Genomic DNA, 26495 nt, shown 5'->3' on the forward strand with positions numbered 1-26495 from the left:
AGATAGTTACCTTTGAATAGTTTCTGCTTTCAGGACCAATAATTATATTTCCTTTATTTGCTATTATAATTGCCATAAAAACTACATAAAGACTATAAAACAATACACGTTGACACACACAAACACTGGTTGTGCTTTAAATCTTGTAACCAAACAAGTTTGTATGTACTTTCCATGGAAACAGGTTTTCTTATTGACACTTTAAACAACATTCCTTTCCACCTTTCAAAGAAAAATTAATCTAAATCAACATGCTTTCTTTAATAAAATACAACTGAGCTACAGCATAGCAATCTTCTATTTAGATCATAAGGACTGCATGCATATTTTAAGCCAAATATGAGTGCCGATGTATAAAATAAAACATACATACTCAATAGCTAAAATACTAGATGTGTAATAAAATCTACCATTATTAAAAAAATATGTAAATGTGTGCTGAGAACATTTTATTTTATACAATATTATGATATTAAACAGTCCTTGTCAACAGAAATTCATGAATTTGTGGGACGAGAAACAGTAAGGGGGGGTTTCCCGGACAGGGCTTAAGCCTAGTCTCAGACTTACTTAAATGTGAGAGATGCCTTGATCGAAAACATCTTGCACTGACTCCTAGGCGTGAAACGTTAGGAGACAACCCAACCACACAGTCATTTTTTTTGTAAAGTATGTCAATTGAATTATCCTAATTTAACCAAGGCCTAGTCCTGGTTTAAGCTAATCATTGTCTGGGAAACCGCCCCTAAATGTGCATTTTTAGAGTATAATGACAAAAAGTAAATCAATATATTTCACAAATAAGAAAATCAGCTGTTTTACACATTCATTTCTAAGGTTCATAAATTATGTATGTAAAGAAATTGTTATATTGCACCTATATTTCAGTTTTATGGCGTAACGTTACTTTATCACTAAAACATATTTCCACAGCATCATAAGGCATGATCAAATCAAAAATAATTTAGAAAACAATGCTGTATTGTGTGTTTTGTATTGTAAGCTGAAGTTGAATAAATATTCTGCTCATAACAACAGTAAAAGATTCAAACACTTTTGTATTGTCTACAATAAATCAGTCTAAAGCAGATTTAAGGATGAAAGATTCATGATCATATAGCCGCAGAAACAGATTAAGAGACCATTCCAAAATGAATTAACTATACATTGTTAATTAAAACTAGTTTTGTTTCAACTAGTGACAACATTTTTCCCAAATTCCAAACGGGTTTTTCTTTATTTGCAAAAAATTTAAATGGGACAAACTGGTCAAAATCACAAATAAGAAAATGCAAAGTTTGATGATCTTGAATACTGCTAAGAAAACAAGTTCATATTCATGTCTAGTCAATACAATACTAATGTACTACATGTATTTTAGGATCATTTAAAAAAACGATATATGTTATATTTTATATTATGTTCTTTTATGCATTGTTGCCTTTTCACAGTCTTTCACATTGATGTTGGACCCTGGACTGTAATTTCATAGACCCTGGACTGTAATTGCTACAATACATTCTGAGATTTTGATTAAAAGAAGTTGATGAAATTGAAGAGGTCTCTTATTTGTATCTGCAGCTGTATAAATATTACTGTGATTTAAATGATTGTTAATTCATAGCACATAACACAATTCCTGGTTGTATTGTCTCACTCTCCAAGTGTGACAGTCTATTTGTAAACACCTTTATGTTCCATTCCCTGAACAGCTGTTCAGGGAATCAGCTGTTGTGAGATTGCATCACCAACAGAGAGGGCCAGATGTCACCATCATACTACGAGATAAATAAAACCTTTCAGCTCATATAATTGAAAACATTGTTCGCGTTTTTTAAACTGTGTGTTGGAATTTAAACAAATACACGTTTACACAGAACGATGTGGCAGAGGTGATACCTGAATGCTATAGAAAGTGGCTGTCCATTCAATGAATTCATCCTCATTATCACAGCAGAGATACCTGGAGGAAAAGATCCAGAGAGAGAAACACTCAAAACCTCGAATTTCAGTGTTATTTTACGAACACGTGTGTCAACTGTCAAATGTTTGAAACAGTTTCAATTGATATTCAATTATAACATGGTGATGTACCGTGTTGTTACATCACCTGAGTGTTACAATGTGCATTACATTATGAGGTAGTTAATAATGTGAATAATTTCCAGAAATAATACATTTTTATGCTTCAAATGTGTAACGTGTAAGACCATAAAAGTTAGGTCAAACTTCCTCATGCAGATATTAAACATTCAATGTTTATTTTGAACCTAATACCTGCATGATTCAAGTTCAACATCATTTGCCTTGCAAAAAAGGTAGTTGGATCTCCAACAGGGTTAAATTTGGGTATGAAATGGTAAGGCATCACAGCTCAGTCAAACTTCACAGACTCACCATGGTCGTTTTTCATGTACCAGTGTTATTCCCCAACTATAAAGAAAAGCAAACCAGTTACATTGATTATGTTGATTAATATCCTGGAAATTTGAAACGGGAACGTCAAACATTCGAACGTCAAACGTTTTAAGCTTTTAAAAAACAAACCTTAACTCCCAAAAAAACACATAACTTCCAAAAGGCAGTATTTATATATATTGGTTTTGGAAAAATAACTTTCAGAGCTTTATTGCATCTCTTTAAATGTATATGTTATGTTTATACTGTGTGTTTGTGCTTGCATAGAGATATAGTTCATTACGGTGTGGGTGAATTCAGTTTGCTTCGATAACCATTGTAGACTTTCAGCTCTTTGACAGGCCACTCCCTCTCACATGGAGAATTCTGAAATAATCAGACATCAAACATTTAGTTCGGTATACTGGTTTAATTGGTTTAAGTTTGTTCATGTATAAATGTATTGTATCCTCAACTGCTACTTTACACATGCATCATATTGTTAACACACACATATACGCACCTGCAGCCCCTTGTGCAGTCTAAAGGTGGTACCAGACAGTTCACAGTAGCGACTACAATAGTTTTTGCTGCGTTCAGTTTTAACCTCACAAACACGCAGTGTGCCACTCTTACCAACATTCTCCATCATCCCTGCACACGCATAAACAGAAATATCTACTGCACCGGTGTTGGAAATTTAATCTTCCTATGAATGTTCACACATTTAAATGATTTTGTCAACGAGATGATGTTTTTTTTATGTTAAAAGGACAGTTCACCCCAAAATAAAAAATCTGTCATCATTTACTCTCTGCTCCAAATCTGTATAAATTTCATCATTCTGATATAAGCAGAGAAATATATTTGGAAGAATGCTTGTAACCAAACAGTACTTGGCCACCATTGACAGCCATAGTAGGAAAAAGTACAATGAAAGTAAAAAGTGCCCGAGAACTATTTGCTTTCCTGCATTCTTCAAAATATCTTCTTTTTTGTTCGACAGAACAAAGCAATTTGTCCTAATATGGTAGTCAATGGTGTTCAAAAACAGTTTTAAAAGCATTTTTCTAAATATCTTTCTCTTTCTTCATCAGAACAAAGAAATGTACACAGCTTCCTGTAGCTCAGCGGTAAGAGCATTGTGTTAACAATGCAAGGTTGTGGGTTCGATCCCAGGGGATTGCAAATACCTATAGGATAATGTATAGGATAATACAATGTAAGTCGCTTTGGATAAAAGCGTCTGTCAAATGCATACATGTTAAACGATGACAGAATTTTAATTTTTGGGTGAACTGTTCCTTTAACCAATCACTCGTGTCAAGAGCTGGATCAGAGATTTTTATTTATAAGTCTGTATGTGTGATTATATATTATGTACCCAGGTACTTCAAGATGCTGCTGATGTATTGATTCTTTTTGACTAGCAGGTTACACTTTAGCACAGGTGAAAAGTAGACTGTCAACACTTTTTCTGAGTAGTGCAGCATTCGGTCTGTAAAAATAAAACAGGGGTTCACTTATAAGATTCCAATGAGTTGTGTGGCTGAGCGACCAGTCGTGCATTTTGATGCCCCTTTCATTTCTCTAGACATGAGAACAAAGAAGTTGTATAGTAGGACATACTGTATCATCATGAAGTCAGATGACAGAATGAACGAATCAGGGAATCAAATAAAGATTTGAAGTCATCTACATTAATCAACAAAATAATGCAGAAAAGGTTTACTATGTGCTATCAAATCTCACCCATTTCCACGTTCTCTAGAATCTCATAACAGCTCCAGAAATCCTCATTGGTCGGCTTAACTTCTTTATGATCCAAAACTTCAGAAACCAACTCAACTGCAGTCATATTTGCCCCAACCTAACACACACACATACACACCAAATCGGACCTCACACACACCAAGAAGTCCAAATAAGTACATAAATGTGTTGATATTGAATCTCTACCTGAACGAGCACCTCTAACCCCTCCTCTATTCTCTCAAGATAAACAGCACAAATAATGCTGGATGTGGTTTTACTCGAGGGCCTCTGAAATACAATTATTTAAGAAATTACATCAAAGTATTTCAAAACACAGTTACATTTTGGAAAATAGTAACTTTTAAAAGGTGTACAGTATACAGTATATGTTGACTTGAAAACTGACCTCAGATTTGTGTTTATTCAGGGCGACAGTAGTCAAGTTGAGTTGCCTCTGTAGTTCAGACTCTGAAACCTGCGAAAGAACATTCTTTAGATCACTTAAAGGGATAGTTCATCCAAAAATTCTGTCATCGTATATTCACAATCAAGTTGTTCTAAAATTCCTTGTTCTGCTGAGCACAAAAGAAGGTATTTTAAAGAAGGTGGGAAACAAGATCGTTTTGGGTCATCATTGAGTACCATAGTAGTTTTTCACATACTATGGAAGTCAATAGTGCCCCAGAACTGTTTAGTTTCAAACATTCTTCTAAATATTTTTCTTTGTGTTTAGCAGAACAACAAAATTTAATTAGAACAACATGCGGGTGAGTATATAATAAGCAGAGTCATCATTAGTTCAATGTTCTGTTCAACAGTCATCAATGTAATGACCAGTGGCATTGCTAGGCCCTCTTTATGTGGGCTTTAGCCACCTTATAGTTCTAGTTTAGCGGAAACACAGACAGCACTGTCTGGTGTGGCTGTGTTATTCGTTGTTCTGAGTTCGGAGCAGTGGTATAGCCACGGGTGTGCCAGGGTGTGCCAATAAATTCCGTTTTTTTTTTAAAGTCTTAAACCCTTTGGCACGTTTTCGATCACACCGGTGTGACTAGAATATTCGGCGTTTTGGCCGGCACTGACCCAGAGACAGACTAACTCAATCGTCTCACATATCACAATATCAGATATTATGTGCCGTCTCCCCCTTTGATGCATTATTAACGGTACTGTTTATGTGTTATGGCGTTGTTGTTATTGATGTAATGAATAGTTATATTTGATAATTTATATAAATATAAAATGTATATAGTTTTTACTGATATGTGGCGAGTTTAGTTTTACACATCAGCACAGTGTATTATGTAACGTTATATGCAGAGTTGGGTTTTTTGCACTTTAATCTGTTTCTAAATGTGGCACACCCAGTCTCTTTTCTGGCTACGCTACCGGTTCCGAGTAAACAAAAGGTTACCTGGGAGATCTTTGTCATTGTTCAGACGCTTGCGTATTTTTATTATTCATTTTAAACATATTGTGGATGTGCTAGATGAGCACTGTCACGAACCCACCATGTAAACGCTCAGAATTGCAGTGTGAAACAACAAACAAGTCTCCGCAATGACTGACTGAATGAACCGGGTTATATACAGACAGGTGCAAGAGGTAACTAGACACAGGTGAATGTAATACAGATAAATGAGTCCAAAGGCTTATGGGAAATGCGGTGTATGTGGCAGTCCGGGTGAATGTGGAGAGTGCCCTCTAGTGAGCTTGAAAGGGGCACTGCGGCTGGTGACTATGACAAGCATCCAGTCATGCACAGGAGGGCAAGGAAACATCTTAGTAACTTATTTAGTAGAAGGAATAACTTGATAAGTCAGCAGTTGATTCTGACATTTATTATATGGATTTGTGGCTGTTGTTGTCACTTTGAATCATAAATGTTGCAGATTAATCGATTAGGTTGATAATTTAAAGAACAATAAATTGTGGTTATTTTGCATATTCTTTCGAAATTATTTATTTTAGTAATGTATACAGAATGTGGTGCTTAGAGAGTGGATATAAAATTATATATATTTTAGTGCTGTCAACGGATAAGAAAAAAAAATCGCACACGTATAGTGAAATTAAACATACACTATTTATTTTGTTTAACATGTTTATTTTAGTGCTGTCAATCGATTTAAAAAAATTAATCACACACGGCTTTTATGTTTTTAAATATACTTTTATATTATATTATACATTTTATCTCCAAATTCATGCAGAAACAACACATTTCTTTTACAGTACCATTTTATGAATGAAAGCCGTTCTAATATTGTTGGCAACTGATGTTTTTATTAATAACTAATTTATTTTTAATCAAACCTATTTTAATATGTGTGCCTTTCCTACCAGTCTACCAGGTATAGGAAATATACAGAAAATAAATAAAGTTCTCAAACACTTTACAGTCTTTACTGCTAAATACATTAAATACAGAAGAATCTCGTCCAGAAGAATTAGTAACAGCAGCATGTTAAGAACGCGGCGCCTTTAAAAAACAGTCAGACAGTGCAACATTATTAACTCACTTTTCATGCTTGAATGAATATAAACATACAAGATTATGCCAGAAAGCACTTTTTGTAAAAAAATTCAACAAGTTAAATAATATCTTAAATGAATGCAAAGAGTGAAAATAGGAAGCAAATTTTGACCTGCCTAGAGCGGCATCTCTTAACGCTTTAATCTGAAAAAAATGATTGCATGTATTAACTGCCCTAATATATATATATATATAGTGTGTATATATATATATATGTGTGTGTGTGTGTGTGTGCGTATATCTCCTTAATTGGATGCTGAGCCCCCATAATATTGAAAACTAGAATTGCCCCTGGTAATAACTAACTAAAAATTATATTTGAATGTCTCTGTGTATGATTCAAACAATCTGATATTAAGATTTGTTTTCACAAAAGTAATAAATAAATGGATATATTATATAATAAATAATATATATATTGAATATTTACTAATGTAGTTTAAACACCAGACTACTTTTTTTGTAATACTCACATTAAAAATACTGCAGTAGTTCTGGATCAACTCCTCCACCACTCGAGTTGCTTTGACATCTTTTCCATCGTTCTGGAAGAGCGTTGGACCAAACACAATACTAAGGTTTTTTTTTGTCATCTGATTCTCGTTGGACAGATGCTGAACACTAATACAAAGCAAAAAATGTCACGTTTTTACAAAAGCGATCAGCACACTTTACAATCATTGCAGTAATCCCCAAAATGAAAATTCTGTTATTATTTACCCACCCTCAGTTCGCTCCAAACCTGTTTAAATGTATTTGTTCTGGTGACCACAAAGGAAGATATTTGGAAATATCCGAAGTAACCAAACAGATCTCATCCCAGATTGACTCCCATAGTATTTATTTTCCCTACTATGGGAGTAAATGGGGGGTTAGATCTGTTTGGTTACTGACATTCTTCCAAATATCTTCCATCGTGTTTAGCAGAACAAATACATTTAAACAGGTTTGGAATGAACTGAGGGCTATGAAGAAAGAATTTAAATTTTCTTCATGATCTTCAAACATAACATAACCATAACTAGTTTGATTGGTTAAGGGATAGTTCACCCCATAATTAAATTAATTTTAATGTATCACTTACTCTCATGTCATTTCAAACCTGTATGACTTTATTTAATCCAAATCCCAACACTTACCTATGCAGGTGGTGTGTGAGGACCTTGAGTGTTGCTTGGTTGACAATTGGTAGGTTTGATAGGAGATTTTGGTATTGATAAATCCTTTCACTTTTGTCCTCCAGACCTGCAGATTTAACATAAACAGTATATGTTACATATAAAAAACATTCTAAGTATTGTCTCACATAGAAGTTGCTCTTCACCTGCAGCATTAAGCCAGCTCTTGGCATTATCCTGGCCATTCAGCACTCCATCTTTGACCTCCCTGAGAAACCTCTTTAGAGTGTTTGCTACATCATCCACAGAAAAATCTAACTCGCTCCATGAGACACTTCGTGCATCATTGTGAAACCTTTTCAGTAGTTCAGTAATGTGAGAATTTACGCCGTTCTTCCGGTAGATTCCCGGAGACAGAAGTCCTGAAATAAAGACAGGCAGGCTTATGCTTGTGTTTTGTACGAACAAACAAATTAATCGATGAATGAATCGATGAATCTGTGAATGCATGAATGAATGAATATTATGTTTAAATATTAATGAAGTATAATGTTTGTAGTGTGAATATGTCATTGTAAAGTACCATGACGTGTTACATGGTTCAAGCAGCGGTCGACGGTCACCGGTACATCAAGCTCTGTAAGCTGCTGGTGAGAAAGGGGTTGATCTCCAGAGCCAGATTTCTGCTGTATGCAGGTCTGCCAGCCCACAAAATGAGGTCTGCGGTCAGTTGGGACATGCAGGGTTCCACCCCTCCACACCAGCACCATGGAGCCATCGCTATCGGAGAGCGCTACACACATGATATTCAGTTACATGAAACCTGCATGCACAGACTTGGCTCTACTTAGAGACCAAATGATTGGAAATGTCCTCACGAATAAAGTAAAACAAGTTAGTTGGTCTATTTAAATAAATGGCTGATAAATTGGCCAAATTATTTTATTTGTTCATTTTAAACTTGTTAGGGGTACATTTAGGGTTATGAGACCATTAGCTTGGTAAGATATGCCCTACAACACACTTGTCTAACTTACTGAGCGAGAGCAGTTTGCGCAGATCAATTGTTTGTACAGTGTTCTCCAGTAGCACATGCAGTATAAAGCCGCTCAAGCAAAACCAACCAATCCCATGGCTTCCTTCAACGCAGCGTAGGCGACCCAGACGATCGCAGGGTCCACATACATTAAAGAGGGCAGGAGGTAACATAGCCTGAGTGGAGCAAAGGAATAAACAATCACAAGACAGCCAACAATAAATATAATATGTGTACCTTTTAATGAATACGTTTTTATTGGGCGTACTTCAGGAGTACCCTCACAAACCTACTTTCTATTTGCTTGACCCCATAATGTACCATAAAATGTATTTGCCCCATTCGTCCTAGCTACAGTGACAGATACAAAGATTGTTACCATGGAAATGGCCTTGCTCCAGTTTCTGACTGTGTTAGCATCATCAGCCCCAAACAGGTAGCCTCGGCCTTCATCAGTGTACAGCTCAAAGGTGTGCTCATAGCTGTCAGCCAATCAGAGTGCAGAACAATATAAACATGGAACACGCATCACCAGTTGTAATATTGTACAATAATATTGTAAAAATAGCTTAAAATATATTACACATGTTTCCCTGGGCTGTTGACAGACAGGCAGATAATTTCACTGGTCTTCATGCTACCACGCTTGTTGCTATGGTCATTCTTATAGTAGCTAAACACTCCACCCTCCAGACAACACCAACGCTGAGCAAAGTCTGGAATATTCACCAATACAAAATAATGCATCATTCCCATTTAATTTAACTGTAGCTAATGTATAATCTTTACGGATTTATATGTCACAAAATGTCTTCAAGTCTGTTTTTTAATGTCATTTTAAAATGTAATTATAACTTTCATGTACTTTCAAATATTTTTGGATTATTTTCTACCCCAGAGCTCCGTTTATCCACCATTTTCTTAATGTACGAAATTACTCAGTATGTCTTGTTCCCCGCTTGATCCCATTAGTCTGGCATTTCCAAGTAAGCTTGAAAGCTTTTAAACAGACGTTATAATACTTTTATGTCATTTAAAACAGCGTATGTTCCGAGCTCAAGCCTGTTGCGAGCCCGGCGCACTTGCCCTGACCAGGGTAGAGTGCTCCGGGTTCGGATAGATCCGGTGAGCTCGGAGCCCACTCCCAGCACAACACGCCAATATGCACAACCTTCATACCCATGCTTTACCAATCTATCCCTACAACTGAGCTGTTTATCTGCGAGGGCGAACCAGTATTGGAGAAGCTTCAGGCTTCAGTGTGACTGGTTCTGGTATGTCATGTAGCGATTCAGCTCATGTGTTCTTAAACGTGTCTTTATTTAATGAGCTTTGATGCTGACTTAGCTAAGCATACTTAAATACATACATTACATACAAAATGCTGTTAAAATAGAGTTTATTTCCTGCGTCATCCAATGTGTGTACGTATGTTTGAATGCAACGCAACTGTAATATTAAACTTAATTTGATATTCAAATAAATTATTACATTGTCACTAAGCCCTGGATGTATGTTTCATGTGTTAATAGTGGTGTACTATGCAATAACAATAAAGTAAATAACGAAGTAAACAATGTGTTGGAATGTTTTTGAGAGGTGCAGAATGCAGTAGTCAGAGCTAAGACCGAGCTGTCTTTAAATGTTATTTACTTTACGCTCTTGTTTTGTCATGTGGTGACACTCGATTTCTGAGCCTTCTGTGGCTGTTGTGACAGCCTTTTACCGCAAAAAATCTTTATTTTAACCATTAACAAATACAAACCGAAAGTGCGGAGAATCAACCAGGAGGTCACTCGCGGTATTGACACCCTCCATGGAGACGTCAAGAAAAGGTGGATAATGTTAGTTAAGGTTTATAACAATGAACAACTTTTTTTCCATAAAATTACGGAAATGTTTATTTTCCTGTTTTGGCAGTTTGGGATTCTCTTCACTATCTGTCACCAGTTGTTTCACGTTTCCACATCCTCACAAACACACAAAGCTCAACTTATGAATGCCATTCTAATATTGTTGGCAACTGATGTTTTTATTAAATAAGCTCAAGCTTACTTACCTGCTTTGTTTTTGTGCTCTGTGATTGGCCGAGATGATGAGGAGGGCTTGAAAAGGTAGCCACAATGAGACTGGATGGATACATCTTTAAGCACTGACTCAAAAGATTCTGCTAATAAAAATAAATAAAAAAATGAAACATTTTCACACAAAACTTGATTCTCGCTCAAACCATCAACACTTCATTCTACAGGGGAACTATAGAAAGCGTGTTGACCAGCTGCATCACTGTCTGTTATGGGAACTGTAGCGCAGCAAAGCCAACAGTATCATGAAGGACCCTACCCATCCCTCCCATAGTCTCTTCCAGCTCCAACCATCAGCTAGATGGTACGGGAGCATCAGAGCCCGCTATACCAGACAGCTCAACAGCTTTTTCCCCCAGGCTGTGAGAGCCCTCAACTCAATTCAACCTGGCCCCCTGTGTAACCCAATTCAACCCCCTTTTTCTGCACATGTAGTGGAATGACAATAAAACTCAACTTGGACTTGACTTGTTTATAGTGATTCATGTAGTATTCTGCAGTCTGTCTGTTTCTTTCTTTTCTCTTTCTCTAACACATTGTTTTGGTTACAGTTCCCTTTTACACCCTTCCAAATTAAAGAGCTTCTATTAGGTAACGGTTGCTCAGTTAAATATGTATTTATAATAGAAGAACAAGTTCTATGGCTCTTTATTTGTGTACAATACAGCATAATATGTACTATATGCTAAAGTTTTGCATGTATATTTATGCACCTGTGTTTAGGTTCTGCGTAAGTAGCTCCGCTTGTGCTGACTGACCACTGCGTTTGGCCAGAGACAGTGGAGTCGGGAATTCTGGGATACCAGTGTGGCACTTGATATCTGCCCCACAGTGGAGCAATGTTAGAATCTCCAATAAATCTGCCGACTGCACTGCTTTGCACAGAGCCTTACAAAAGAAAACAAGCAAAACATGAATATAAAGGATGTGATAAAAGAATAATCATATAAATTATATAAAATTTGTCATGTGTTGACTTACACTATCAAGCTCCTCCTGATGCCCGTAGAGTGTGTGATATTTGCGATATTTGCCCTGCACATATTTGGCTGTGATGTGCTGGAGACGATGCTCATCATTTGCGTTCACGCAAAGACTCTCGCTCGGGGGAATATTCGCTCCCCAGAATGTATTTGCTTTAGCATTACCCAGCTGCAGAAAAACCTGCCGAACACATGACCAAACAATCAGATATCATCAAATATGATCTTAAATCATTTTCTCTTTGTCAGACAGAACAGGGATTTAAACAGAACTGAGCAAATCACATCATAGCTTATCAGAGTCGGCCCAAGGCATAAGCGAACCAAGCGCTGCTTAAGGCCCCCATGGCCACCAAAAACATTTCTTGACATCGTTTTTTTATAAAATATTTCAATGGATATGGGTAATGATACACAATGCATTATTCAATGAAAAAAATGCATTATTCAATGAAGTTGAGTTAGTTTGTCTAAAATAAAGTGTTTATGTGAAGTTGATTGGTGTTCAGCTTTATATTTTATTCTTGAACCACCTTGTTAAAGATCCATCCGATCTGTTCATTTTGTTGTTATTTTATTATTTAGTCAATTTAAATTAGTTTTTTATATAAAAAGATACTGTTTATCTTAAATAATTTAATTTTTAGTTGATTGCGTTGCACTATTTGCGCGTTGCCAAATTTTCTAACCAAAAGTAATTAAAGTGTTTAACATGTTAACAGTAAATGCATTGTCTACTGGTTTATTTAGCTAATTTCTAGTACACCACATTAAATATGCCAATTGGTACTGCAAGACTTTGAATGTTCAAGTGCAAATGAACACCTGACCACTCTTGTTGGTTTGCTACTATTACAATTTAAATCTGTAGAAGGGTAAAAACATTGATGCAAGCAAATTAACACAGCTACAACAAATAAAATTGATAATGTGTGTTTTAGATTTAAAGTGTGCAAATTATCAAGGATTGACAATAATTAGTCATATTGGTGGTACAGAGGGGGCCCCAAATAAAATTGTGCTTAGGGCCCCCTGAAGGCTTGGGCCGTCCCTGCAGCTTATTGACTTACCCTGATGAGGTCATCGGTCCACACTCGCTCATCCAGCTTCAGACTGCGAACTTTTGACACGTTCTGTCCCAGACTTCTGTGCACACCTGTTACCATAAAAAACTGTAAAGTACACAATCACAGTAGACGTACATACAATATGCGTTAAAGGGATAGTTCGCCCAAAACAAATCTGTCATCATTTACTCGTCATTTCAAGCCTACATGACTTACTTTCTTCCGCAGAACACAAAATATGATATTATGAAGAAAGTTGGTAACCGAACAACGCCGGCACCCCATTCACTTCTATTGTATGGACAAAAAACTAATTCAAGTCAATGGGTGCCAGTTAACAACATTCTTCGAAATATCTTCTTTTGTGTTCACCAGAAGAAAGAAAGTCAAATAGGTTTGAAATGACAAGAGGGTGAGTAAATAATGACAGAATTAAAATTTTTGGGTGACTGGTGGCGAGTCTTTATGGGTACCTGCACATTTTTCACACAGCAGCACACACAGGTTTATTGAAGCCCACTCCGGCATGGAAGCACTGCAGTCCGCACATTGTTGGTTGGATGCAACACGCCACAAGCTTTCACACACTCCATCATATGACAGAGATCGACTCACACACTCATTCAGAGAGTCACACCATCTCTGCCTCTCACTCTCTGACTCTGCTAAAAAACTACAGAGAGAGAGAGAGGGAGAGATACTTTTATTATGTTATTGGAAAATTTGGGACTTAAAGGTAAATGGGTTAAATCTGCAATGTTTACCTGAATGTTCTATACGGAGTGGTGAGTGTGAAAGAGCGTTTTTCTCCATCTTTCACTAGGGCCAATCGCATGTCTATATCAGTGATACCAACACCCTGAAATTGTTCCTACAAAAACACAGCAGTGTTTTATATATTGCTAACATCCAAGACTTAACCATATTTGCATTTTTAGGATGAAGAAAATTCATTGTACATCACATGTGTCCTCAAATACCATTTAGTCAAATTCACAGACTAACAGATTTAATAACCCACTAGAATAATTTGCCACCGCTACATTTTACATCCACAATCAGACTCACCTCACAGTCCTTGAAAAGGTACAGTTTGTCCCTGCTCATAATCGTGTAGACTTTGATGCGTGGTGACATCAACTCCAGGGAGCCTTCGAAACTAAAATCCACACTTCTCCGCTTAAAGAACAGATTCCTTGATTCAATACTGTTTTTGTTATCACTCAGAGCCTTTTCAAGACAACACACCCAATCATTTTTTTCCTCTGAAAAGGTAGACACGCAGCATAAACAAACTTGGGTCTATTATGCAAAGAAATATGCCTGAATAAATCAAACAGAAATGCTAAGCAGCAGAAATTTTGCATTTTTTTCAGAGAGAAGATGAATACTCGCCAGTGTTGTCCGCTCGGAACAGGAAAGTTCGCTTCTGACTGTGGAGCTGAAATTTCAGATCTCCAACACCGACCACCTTATCAACGCATCGCAGAGATATCATCCTTTTAGAGTATACCTCCTACCAGTGAGAGTGACAAGAGATTTGTCTAGTAAATAAATAACAGCTTCCTTAAAACGAAACATTTACCGGAAGGAAGGAAAAACATTTTCTGGTGAATGAGGAAACCTTGATGCATTTTAGGCTCATGATTTCCAGTAAAATGCCGAAAAGATGACACTGATATACAGTTGAGATCAGAATCTGCAAAATGTTAACCTATTGTATTTGTTTACCTTGGGAGACTGAAAATATCTCAAATATTCTGAATCCAGCTGCACCCATCGGCGCTGGAAAATCACCCCACTGAAAACACAACACAAACAGTTCAAAAACACATACAAGCACAAAATATTTATGCAGATATTGTACCAAACTCTCACCTATTTGGAGGCGTTTTTTCTAGCCACCCAGCTTTAAGAATCGAACGGACCTCTTCTGAGTTATCAGGAAACTCTGTACATCCAATATTAATACTCTCATTGCTGATGTACTCAAATAAACAAAGACTATTAATATCAGACTCAAAAGAACAATTATCATTATTATTTGGAGCTTACAGACACACAGATAACCATAGGACAGTATTGTTTATTGTAAGTTTATGTACACACCGATGTCTGTCAGAGACTGTTTCTGTTTTATTCTCTTCAACTTTCATTTGGTCAAAGCACTTCTGCATGTCTCGCAATAGATCCTGTTGCTGAAAAAACATTTGGCAGTTAAACAACCTTTAATTCTTGTATGAAATGTAAAAATTAAATATTAAACATTAAGCAAATATATATAGCATGCACTAGAAAAAGCAATAAAAAATAAATATACATTTATAACCCAATCCTACTAAATATAATTTTGTTCAGCACACAATTTATACAGGTTTAGAATAACTTGAGGGTGAGTAAATTATGACAGAATTTTCATTTTTGGATAAACTATCCCTTTAATCCAGGTAAACTGGGCCACTTTTAGCCATCAAAGTCTCAAACTCTGGTCATGCTTTAACTAAATTCCCATTTTGAGTGCTCTAACCATTTGCCACACATAAAATACTGTATACACACCCAATACAATAGTGCCCTTGAATGTTTTTTACAGACATACAGTTACCTTTACAGCCATGGTCTATGTGTGCACCTGTGAAATAATTAAACAATAAGAATACACAAATAGAACACACTTTATACTGTTTCAACGTAGTTTGTTGCCAATAAATTCTAGAAGAAAAGTTTGGGCTCACAAAAGGGTCTCTACTTTAAGATCGTCTGGACACCCTCATTTTGTTTTTAGCTATTTAGGTTATTTAAGTTATGTATGTTGTCAACAGTGTTGGGTTTTAATGAAGGAATACTTTGACTTAGTTTTGACATATGTCATTAACAGCTCAACTGGAAGAACATAGTGCTAGCAACACCATAGCTTCGGTTCCCAAAGAACAAAACTGATTTCTTAATGTCTAACTTTATTGCAAATTATGTAAGTGTAAATTGCATAAATGTACACCAGATGTGTTCCTCACGCACACGGAGGTTATGACATACATTTTAAAAAAATAGACATTCCTGCTGCCTCACCCATAATTTACTGTAACTCATAACATAGTCAACCTAACCTGATCCACAGCATTTCTAATAGCTTCCCTAGCACAGAAACACTAAGATACACAACACCAACAACAGATATAAAAGTAACAATGGTCCTTTGAGCTTAAACACAATAATCCTCTTCTTTACTGTGGTGAACTTTGGGAAGTAACTCCTGATTGTTCTTCGTGAAACTGGGTTAACAAAAACCTGTCCCATCTGAACGTTTTTGTTTATTCGCTGTTATCCTCATGGGGACCAAAATTGTCCCACAAGGTAACAAAATTACAGGTGTTTCTATCTTTAGGGTCAACCAGGACCAAACCCCACATCCAAATAATAAAATTCACACTCAAACACCTTTTATGATATTTGAAGAAGAGATATCAACAGATGAATAAGAGGAAAGACATTTTTAATATGTAAACTTCTACCAAGATATCTACTTCAGAGATATCTTATCTAGTACAGTACATGCACACACAAACGTGCATCCTCTCTCTTTATCTCTAAAAAAAGTGACATTAATGCAAATAACACGTATTGCCATCCTCAAAACATTGTTAAATCAGCTTCTGTTAATATATTTAGAAAAAAAGTTTAGGAAGTGATCATTTAAATTTACCTGACTGTGTCCAAAGCTGTGTCAACCGAGCCCTATCGAAAATGCTGTCACGCACAAACGTACAGAGAGCCTTACTTTGAAAAGGAGGAAGTTTTGTCATGCATTGTCAGCATGACATTGTTTAGCTGAGCTGCTTTCATGTAAACATTCCAGTAATTCTTTAAATAACTATCTAATATCAATCTACTGGAGATCATGATGGTGGTAACGCTGAGGAAATAAATGAAACACATATATCTTATAATCCATGTGAATTGATATGGGGCTTTGACTGCTGTTTTAAGGGGGTTTATTTTGTACCAATATACAATCATGGAAAAAATAATATATATACCTTATCAAAAACCACTTTTTTTCTTTTTACAAGTTTTTCTGAATTTACTATGTATAGGTATGTGTTTAGGAAAAATACTAACAATATTTCTCCCAAATTTCAAACAAAATATTATTTCTATTTGAAAATCAAAGTATTTCTATTTTTGCAGAAAATGAAAACTGGAGAAACAGAAACATAATAGAAGTTATGCTCTGTATTTTTTCAGAACTCAAATACTACAAAGAAAACAAGTTCATATTTACTTTTAAGCATTATAACAGTGATTTTGTACATGTATTGTCCTGCCGCAAGTCCCTTCAACGGATAGTGAGAGCAGCTGAGAAGATCGTTGGTGTCTCTCTCCCCCCCCTCCAGGACATCTACAGCACCCGCCTCACCCGCAAAGCCCTCAGCATTGCAGGCGATCCCACCCACCCGACACACAGCTTCTTCAGTCTGCTGCCATCAGGGAGGAGACTGCGGAGTCTCCAGGCGAGGACCAGCAGACTGAAGGACAGCTTCATCCATCAGTCTGTCAGGAAGCTGAACTCCCTCCCGTCCTTGCCCCCTCTGACACTGCGATCCCCCCCCCCCCTTTACAACTGTGACCCGCACCAGTCACTTTGTGCGTCACTGCAGCAATGATCTCTACCTCATCCAGCATTGTCTGAAATCTACCTCTTCTGACAGTCTGATAAAAAGACTGTTCTTTTTTTCTTGCACTACTCTCATCAGCACAGTATTATTTTTATTCAACTGGTTTTCACTTTATCTGCCATGTGCCAATTGTCACTTTATCTCTCTTTATTTTTATTTTTTTATTGTTCTACAATGTCCTCATTTGTATATCCATATAGTTTATATGTACATATGGTTAAATCGTATTTATCTTTATTTCAACGTCTACTGTCAGTGTTTAATGTTATTTGTATGCACCAAGGGTCTGAGAGTAACGCAATTTCGATGGTCTGTATGTATGTACTGTACATGTGGAAGAATTGACAATAAAGGACACTTGAACTTGAACTTGTATTTTTATGAAAAGTTTAAAATTATTTTTATGTGACAATAACCTCAAGTGTCTTGTCATGCTGTCAGTCTTTCACATTGCTGTTGGATGACTTTGACACTCCAGAGGTTTGAATTTGTTGAAATTCAACAGACACTGAACTGGAATAATACATCTAGAAATCTTTAATTATTTCCGGGGCTGTAGGCCCTATGTACCAATTCAATTGCAGGTCACCAAAAAGTTCAAATAGGCTATTTATTCAATGTTTAGGATGACATCTTTTAAGAAATGTAACATGTATATGTAAAACTTTTACGTTTTCGTTAGGGCCTACACAAATAGTATAATAGCAATTACCTGAGCACGTTGCTGAGACATGTGATGCATGCTGTTGTTGATACAGGTTGTAAAAACAAACAAACCAACCAAAGAAAGACAAATATTTGACACATATTTAAAAACTGCAGTACTTTTTCTCCATTAAATGATGAGAAGAAATGATTTGGATTGATGCACTGAAGTTACTTGATATAACATATAAAATAGATTACATTGTTTATACGAAATGGACAACACTGCACTTTCAACGTTTTAATTTGTGATTACTTCGTGCTTATTTAATATCATAGTGCAACGTTTCGGTACAAATGTCTGTAATACATTTCTACCAGCTGACGGTGATGAGGCATTTTAACGCTAAACTTTTCTTTTTAGCGACTTGTCTTAAAAGATGAAACACTGCCGTGCTACCACAGACAGACACTGCCCTGCACCGATTTAAAAGCGGTTATATTGCGCATGCGTGGAAACGAAGCAAGTGATTGGGTGAGAGGTGAGAGACGCGCGCGAACAACACACTCGTTCAAAGCCGCTTCCGCATTCGATGTTGTGAAACACATGTTGTTTTTCAATGAAAGTCTGTGAAAATAAATGCAAATATGCAAGGCGACAAAGTTGAAGAAATAACAGAAAAGTTAGAGGGGTAAGTCTGGAGACATTCGCGTCTTTGTTGAAGAGAAATTATATTAAGAATGTGCCTTCGAGTCTCGATGCTTTGATCAAGTGAAGCATACAGAGAAACATGTTTTAATTGTGTTGTTTTCTATTGCAGATCTCTGTCTATAGACACGGGGAAGATGGAGAAATATGACAGGTACAGAAAGATGCTGTTAATCTTGTCTTGGGTTAAATACAGTTATATGAATGTGAAGTGTATGTATAGTTCTATTTCAAATTCATCTTTTTAGTCATATGTAACGTTGGGCAGCTGACATGTTATGGCATGTTAAGAAGTAATAGTACTGTCCTGCAGTGTAAAAGTGCTGCTATGTATCACCTTAAACTGTTTAAAAAAAAATTATATAACGCATTCAGGTTTCATTAACTTATTTTACTTGAATGCCTTTATGGAATTTTAGGGCCTTTAAAAAAGATGTCACACCACAAAACTGTTTAAATGATGTACAAAAAGCTGTAAGGTTTCTATAGACTATCTACCATTCATGTTTTTGGTCACTTGACTAACATGTTTTTCATGACATTTGTAAAGATTATGAACTGAAGGCATATATCTGAAGAGTTCAAATTAGTTGGATAAAATATATGTGACCCTTGACCAAAAAAGCAGTCATCATAAGTAGCAGAAACATATTCGTAGCAATAGCCTACAATACATTGTATGTGTAAAACTATGCATGCATCTTTAATGCCAAAAATCCTATATTAAGTAAAGATCATGTTCCATTGTGATATTACTGTAAATATATCAAATCTTTATGTTTGTGAGTGGAAGCAAAAAAGGTGAACAAGGAAGCTGGAAATGTTGCTGCGTGCTCTTTGGGAATTACCCACTCAAGTTTGGTATCTATGTAAAGCTTAGAATTTCCGCTTTCAGGTTCATCTAGTCCCCACACTCAGATTCCAAATTTTAAAATATTGTCCTGCCCTGACAAACCATACACCAATGGAGCGTTTATTTTTCAGCTTTCAGATGATGTATATACACCTCAATTTAAAAAAAGTACATTTATGAATGGTGTTGATGTCCAGTGTCACATACAGACGTGCTCAAATATGTTGGTACCCATCCAGCTCATTGAAATAATGCTTCATTCCTCCTGAAGAGCTATTGTATCACGTATACTTGCATGCCTTTGGTATGTCATAGAAAAAGGCCAAGAAGCTGTGAAAACAGATTAATTATTGCTCATTCTACAAATATATTTTAAAATGGCGTGGACACATTTGTTGGTACCCCTTAATAAAGAAAATACATAATTGGATTATAGTGATATTTCAAATAATTAGTTTCTTTAATTAGTATCACATATGTATCTAAGCTCGTAATCAGTCATTCAGCCTATTTAAACAGAGGAAAGTAGTCACTGTGCTGTTTGGTATCATTGTGTGCACCACACTGCTTTCTCTTGTCCATGTACAAAGGATAGAGTTGTCTGAGGAGCTCAGAAATAAAATAATAGACAAGCATGGTAATGGTGAAGGCTACAAGACCATCTCTAAGCAGCTTGATGTTCCTGTGACAACAGTTGCAAATATTACTAAGAAGTTTAAGGAAACTTGTCTCAAGCTGAAGATATATTTTGTATTGTCTGTGTTAGCCGAGGGAATGACATTAAATAAATGGCACCAATGAAACTTCTTGTCAAATGTAAAAGACGGGTTGACCATTTCCATCTCTGTGTCTTTTTGCTTAAAACCTTTTTTTTTGTTTTAAATCATTCTTATTTACTGAATTTCGTCTTGAATATTTTAAATAAGTTGTTAGATGTGTGTAGGTTTATCCTGCTTCATTAACAGTTCTTTTGTTTTTGCAGGTACAGGCAGGAGGGAAAGGAAGCTGCCTTGAGCGGTGACCTGCAACGTGCCCTAGAGCTGTTTAAGATGGCTAACCAGTTGCAGCCGAGCGACAAGCTAAAGAAACGGATCCAGGCCATACAGGAGATTGTGCAAAGAGAGGATGAGGAAGAAGAAGAGGAGGATGATTTTGTGAATGTGAACGGTAGTGGATTGAACCTGTATAAAGGGCTCTATGACAAACTGTATGACCATCAGAAAGAGGGAGTGGCGTTCCTGTACAGTCTGCACCGAGATGGAAGAAAGGGAGGAATTCTGGCTGACGACATGGGCCTTGGCAAGACCATCCAGGTCATCTCATTTTTGTCAGGGATGTACGATGCAGAACTGGCCAATCACACGCTGTTAGTCATGCCAACCTCGCTCATAAAGAACTGGGTGCGTGAGTTTGCCAAGTGGACCCCCGGGATGCGAGTGAAAGAGTTCCACGGCTCCAGCAAGGCAGAGCGGAACAGGAACTTAGACCGGATCCAGCGCAAGGGTGGGGTTATTATTACCACCTACCAAATGCTAATCAACAACTACGAACAACTTGCAACATACAACCAGCGGGAGTTCCGCTGGGATTACGTCATCCTAGACGAAGCCCACAAAATCAAAACCTCGTCCACTAAAACGGCTAAAAGCGCTCACGCCATCCCAGCACATAACAGAGTGCTGTTGACCGGTACTCCAGTTCAGAACAACCTTAGAGAGTTGTGGGCACTGTTTGACTTTGCCTGCCACGGGTCTTTGCTGGGAACCTCCAAAACGTTCAAAACGGAGTACGAGAACCCAATCACGCGTGCACGAGAGAAAGATTCCACCCCTGGAGAGAAAGCCCTTGGATTGAGGATCTCTCAGAACCTAATGGACATCATCAAACCTTATTTCCTACGGAGGACAAAAGCCGACGTTCAGAATAAAAAGGAACGACATTGTGAAGAAGCCAACCAGGATGAGAATCAAGAGAACAAATGTCCAAATGCTGACGAAGGTGCTGTAATGCCTTCGCTGACACGAAAGAACGACCTCATCGTGTGGACGTACCTGAGCTCAGTTCAGGAGGACATTTATAACCAGTTCATCTCGCTGGACCGAATTAAGGAGCTGCTGATGACTACAAGATCCCCGCTAGCTGAGCTCACTGTGTTAAAGAAGCTCTGTGACCACCCCAGGCTGCTCTCAGCTCGAGCTGTTGCTCAGTTAGGCCTCGATCAAGGTACTAACTCCACCCCTATTGAAAATATGAGGGAGTCGGCAGCGAGTCAGATCGAACATATTTCAGATGACACTTTGATTGGCGAATCAGGGAAGCTGCAGTTTCTGGTGTCTCTGATGGAGTGTCTCCGTGAGGAGGGGCATCGCACTCTGATCTTCTCCCAGTCCAGGAAAATGCTGGACATCATGGAGCGCGTCCTGCGCAACAGAGGCTTCCGTCTGCTGCGTCTGGATGGCACGGTGACACACCTGACAGAGAGAGAGAAGCGTATTACGTTGTTTCAGACGGATCGACGCTACACCATCTTTCTTCTCACCACACAGGTGGGTGGGGTCGGCATCACGCTGACAGCAGCTAACCGTGTCGTAATCTTTGACCCGAGCTGGAACCCTGCGACGGATGCTCAAGCTGTAGACCGTGCGTACCGCATTGGCCAAACTGAAAATGTCCTCATCTACCGACTCATCACTTGTGGCACTGTGGAGGAGAAAATTTACCGCAGACAGGTAAAAAAAAAAAACTTTATAAGTACATCAAGCTATATCAACATGTTGTTATAATTTTTAAAGTAAAAGACATTGACTTTTTAACAAGCATTTATTTCACTTATACAGACGCTGAAGAAATTAAGAGACCATTAAAAAAAAATCTGAATTTACTATTTATAGGTTTGTGTTTAGGTAACATCTGGATGATTTTTGTTTCATTCAATGAACTACTAACAATATTTCTTCCAAATTTAAAATAAAAAAATAGTTTGTGTTCGCAAAATGAAAACGGGTCAAAATAACAGTAAAGATGCTCTTTATTTTTTCAAATACTGCAAAGAAAACAAGTTCATATTCACTTTTAAGCGATGCAACATTTCAACATATATTTAGGAAAAGCTTAAAAAGTATTTTTTAATGTTATAGCCTTGATTTCATGATTTTCATGTGTCTTTTCATGCTGTCAGTGTTTCACATTGCTGTTGGATGACTTTGTCTCTCCTGAGGTTTGATTTTGTTGAAATTCAACAAACACTGGACTGGAATGGCCACTAATCATCTAGAAATGCTCATTAAATGAAAATTTGGAATGGTCTCTTAATTTTCCCCACGGCTGTATGTAGTGAGAACTACAGATCAGTTTATCTTCGATGTCCTTGTATCTAAAAACCATGACCCCTAAATATAACCTCTTTCTTTTTCCTTTGCTTCTATGTCTGCAGGTATTCAAAGACTCTCTTATACGGCAGACGACCGGCGATAAGAAGAACCCATTCCGTTACTTCAGCAAGCAAGAGCTGCGAGAACTGTTCAAACTAGAGGACACTCGCTCCTCCTCAACTCAGCAGCAGCTTCAGGCCATGCATGCGCAAAATCGTCGCTCGGACACCAAACTGGACCAACACATAGCTCAGCTTTACAGTATGGAGATGTTCGGCATCTCTGATCATGACCTCATGTTTACTAAAGAGGCAGCTGCTGACGAAGATGCCCCCGAGAACGCAGAATCGCACCATTACATCCAAACACGTGTTCAGAAAGCCCAAGAGCTCATGCAGGCAGAATCAGAGCTGCACGGCCAGCTGATGGACAGCATCGCTCAGAACACAGAGCCTGCTTGGCTTAGGCAGTCAGGACAACGTGGTATACAAAAATCGGCTGGTATAGAACGCCCAGCCCCTCCTCATGACGATGTGGTCACAGTGGATCTGACTCATTACAGTATAGATGAGCCAGAGGATGAAGAGGAACAGAGCTCACTTTCTGTTGAGGAAGTTCAGTTTGTAGGTAAAGACGAAGAGGAAGACGCGTTTCCATGGGCAGGTGGAGAGAGAAATACATCTGTTCTTAAGGCCAAGGACGATTCTGCTGAAGACAGCCATCCTGTGATCACATTGGATGACAGTTTGAACGTAGCTGACGAATCTAAAAACAATACAGCATCCGAGCAACAAAACTCTCTACATGACTTGTCTAGTCTCTCTCACAAGTTCCCCAAGCTGGAAGAACCTTCTGTAGTGTCTGATCATCTTGATACAGCAGAAGCTCAAACAGATGTGGTGCTTTCACCATCCACATCTCCAGTGGCTAAATCAGTTAAGTCCTCCAAAACGGACCTGGAGTCGTCCAAAACGGACCTGGAGTCGTCCAAAACGGACCTGGAGTCGTCCAAAACGGACCTGGAGTCGTCCAAAACGGACCTGGAGTCGTCCAAAACGGACCTGGAGTCGTCCAAAACGGACCTGGAGTCGTCCAAAACGGACCTGGAGTCGTCCAAAACGGACCTGGAGTCGTCCAAAACGGACCTGGAGTCGTCCAAAACGGACCTGGAGTCGTCCAAAACGGACCTGGAGTCGTCCAAAACGGACCTGGAGTCGTCCAAAACGGAGCTGGAGTCGTCCAAAACGGAGCTGGAGTCGTCCAAAACGGAGCTGGAGTCGTCCAAAACGGAGCTGGAGTCGTCCAAAACGGAGCTGGAGTCGTCCAAAACGGAGCTGGAGTCGTCCAAAACGGAGCTGGAGTCGTCCAAAACGGAGCTGGAGTCGTCCAAAACGGAGCCGGAGCCTTTCAAAACTGACCTGGAATTGCTTCAAGGAAATTTCAACTTGCAACTTGAAGACAGTGCAGATATGTTCTCTGCTGAGGAAGAAGTTCATGAAGAGGAGGAGTCTTTAGTGGAGAACAGTCTTGAGTTTCAGCTTCAAATGGATGTCAGTGGAGAACGACTGGAAGAACCAAGCGTGGATGACTGCAGACGAATCAGTAACTATATCAAGTGCGAAGTCAGCAAACATGAATCTCCTTTAAGGCAGCGTTCTATTTTGGGCACACCTGCAGACGACTCGTTCGTGCATTCTGTTCGGAGAAAGAAAAGGAGGCAGGTCATATCGGACAGCGAAGAGGAGGGAGAGGAAGAGCTGGAGATGCCATGTTTGTCCAGCAGCCCATTGTCCGATGGCCTCAGCAAGCTGGGATCCTCAACGCCAAAATCCACTTTGGCAAACGGCGCGCGACTCAGGCGGAGCTTGAACACCTCAGTGGCATCAAGAAGGTCTTTGGTGATGTCTATGCTCGAGAATGAATCCGATGAGGAATCGTCAGAGCCCAGTGAAGGAGAAAATGAGTCCTATCAGATGTCTGCAGCAAGTGAAGCTTATGCAGATGAATCTGTGATGGAAGAGGAGCCGAATGGAGAGACTCTGAATACAGATGAGTGTGATGAGGAGGATGAAGTTGAAGAGAGCTTGGAGATGACAGGAGATCAGCTGGAAGTAGAAGAATCCACTAATGATGTTGAATTAGAATCTAGTGAAATGATGGAGCAATGTGCTCCTAAAACAATCCCTACAGAAACATACACTCTTGCGGTTGGTACCATCAACAGTGATGAAACTCCTTCTGAAAACACATATGAGGCGCTGGTTCTTTCTGGAAAACGTTGTTTGGCAAACGGCAGGAAGCAGGAAGCTCTGGATTATTTTCTGAAGGCTATAGATGTAAATACAGGTGATCCTGAGATCCAACTCATGATTATTCAGTTGTACAGACAACTCAGTCAACAGGGACAGTAGTATAAACAAAAACTTAACATATAGAGACTTGTTTTGTCATGCATTTCAACGGACTCATGCTTATTCACGTGTTAAAAAAAGAAAAATGAATGGGCATGGGCTAAAAGTGACTGAAGTGTCTGGAGAAATAGCTTGTATTTGTTAATACACAGTAATTTCAGTCATTCTTAGAAATTTCTTGATTTATTTTCATGTCCATTGTGTTTCCCCCATTGTTTAAGATACTGTTCCATTTATCAAATTGAAATCCACAATGTGGATTGTGGAGAAAAAATAAATTGACAAAGGTTTCATATTGTGCTGTTTGTATTAATTTTATACATGGTTGGAATTGTATTTCGTGTAGACCAACACCGGTTGAAATATAATTTTCTATAATATTAAAGCGATAGTTCATCCAACAATGAATCATCATTTATTCACCATCTTTTCATTTCAACCCTGTATGAAAAAAGATATTTTGAAGAATGTTAGTAACCAAACAACGGTTGTGCCCAATGACTTCTGTTGTACGGACAGAAAACCAATGGAAGTGAATGGATTCTATTGTTTGTGGTTGCAAACATTCTTCAACATATCTTCTTTTGTTTTATGCATAAGAAAGTCAAATAGGGGTTGAAATTACAGAATTCCTTTTTTCAGCTTAGAGCGTTGACTAACAAATGTGACTTTTTTTGGAAGAAACTACCACAATAACAGCTTACATATCTGTTTAATACTTTTACATCGATGTCAACATTAAGTTTATCAACAAAATTTATAACTAGGCTATATACTATTTGGCAAGATGTAAATGATACTGGTCCAGATGCACTCTGGGGTTTTTTTCCACAAAATTCAAAATAAAGATGTTT

The 26495-nt window shown here is 38.0% G+C and overlaps 2 protein-coding genes across 7 annotated transcripts; one reads left to right on the forward strand and one right to left on the reverse strand.

Moving 5' to 3' along the window:
• Positions 1–242: 242 nt before the first annotated feature.
• On the reverse strand, positions 243–16753 carry arap1a (ArfGAP with RhoGAP domain, ankyrin repeat and PH domain 1a). Of its 6 annotated transcripts, none has more exons than XM_056747402.1 (29): positions 16680–16753; positions 15582–15608; positions 15086–15174; positions 14855–14956; positions 14708–14777; positions 14372–14492; positions 14045–14241; positions 13741–13847; positions 13450–13649; positions 12980–13065; positions 11908–12090; positions 11640–11814; positions 10902–11009; positions 9426–9558; positions 9222–9324; positions 8844–9018; positions 8390–8599; positions 8013–8228; positions 7828–7933; positions 7162–7309; positions 4559–4627; positions 4357–4440; positions 4150–4267; positions 3782–3895; positions 2921–3051; positions 2702–2784; positions 2398–2433; positions 1900–1963; positions 243–1778 (listed from the first exon to the last, which is right to left on the reverse strand). In XM_056747402.1, the coding sequence occupies exons 2-29, from the start codon at positions 15591–15593 to the stop codon at positions 1725–1727; spliced, it is 3294 nt and encodes a 1097-aa protein (XP_056603380.1). In that variant the 5' UTR covers positions 15594–15608; positions 16680–16753; the 3' UTR covers positions 243–1724. The 6 variants fall into 6 exon arrangements, with proteins under 6 accessions (XP_056603380.1, XP_056603379.1, XP_056603382.1 ...); XM_056747401.1 differs by having other exon boundaries at positions 10902–11012; XM_056747404.1 differs by lacking the exon at positions 15582–15608 and having other exon boundaries at positions 10902–11012; positions 16680–16742.
• A 2101-nt stretch (positions 16754–18854) lies between these two features.
• ercc6l (excision repair cross-complementation group 6-like) lies at positions 18855–26460 on the forward strand. The gene is made up of 4 exons (XM_056747421.1): positions 18855–18989; positions 19119–19160; positions 20842–22588; positions 23293–26460. The coding sequence occupies exons 1-4, from the start codon at positions 18946–18948 to the stop codon at positions 25639–25641; spliced, it is 4182 nt and encodes a 1393-aa protein (XP_056603399.1). The 5' UTR covers positions 18855–18945; the 3' UTR covers positions 25642–26460.
• The last annotated feature ends 35 nt before the right edge of the window (positions 26461–26495 follow it).

Source organism: Triplophysa dalaica, chromosome 4, assembly GCF_015846415.1.
Source record: "Triplophysa dalaica isolate WHDGS20190420 chromosome 4, ASM1584641v1, whole genome shotgun sequence".
In the NCBI taxonomy this organism is placed as follows: Eukaryota; Metazoa; Chordata; class Actinopteri; order Cypriniformes; family Nemacheilidae; genus Triplophysa; species Triplophysa dalaica.

Excerpts from the sequence above, each read along its gene's own strand:
- ercc6l (XM_056747421.1), top strand. The coding sequence starts at position 18,946 with ATGCAAGGCGACAAAGTTGAAGAAATAACAGAAAAGTTAGAGGG. Across the intron at positions 18,990-19,118 it reads ATAACAGAAAAGTTAGAGGG|ATCTCTGTCTATAGACACGG; the intron begins GTAAGTCTGGAG and ends TTTCTATTGCAG. Across the intron at positions 22,589-23,292 it reads AGAAAATTTACCGCAGACAG|GTATTCAAAGACTCTCTTAT; the intron begins GTAAAAAAAAAA and ends CTATGTCTGCAG.
- arap1a (XM_056747401.1), bottom strand. Across the intron at positions 4,628-7,161 it reads ACTACTGCAGTATTTTTAAT|GTTTCAGAGTCTGAACTACA; the intron begins GTGAGTATTACA and ends GTTCTTTCGCAG. Across the intron at positions 1,779-1,899 it reads CCACTTTCTATAGCATTCAG|TATGATGGTGACATCTGGCC; the intron begins GTATCACCTCTG and ends TTTATCTCGTAG.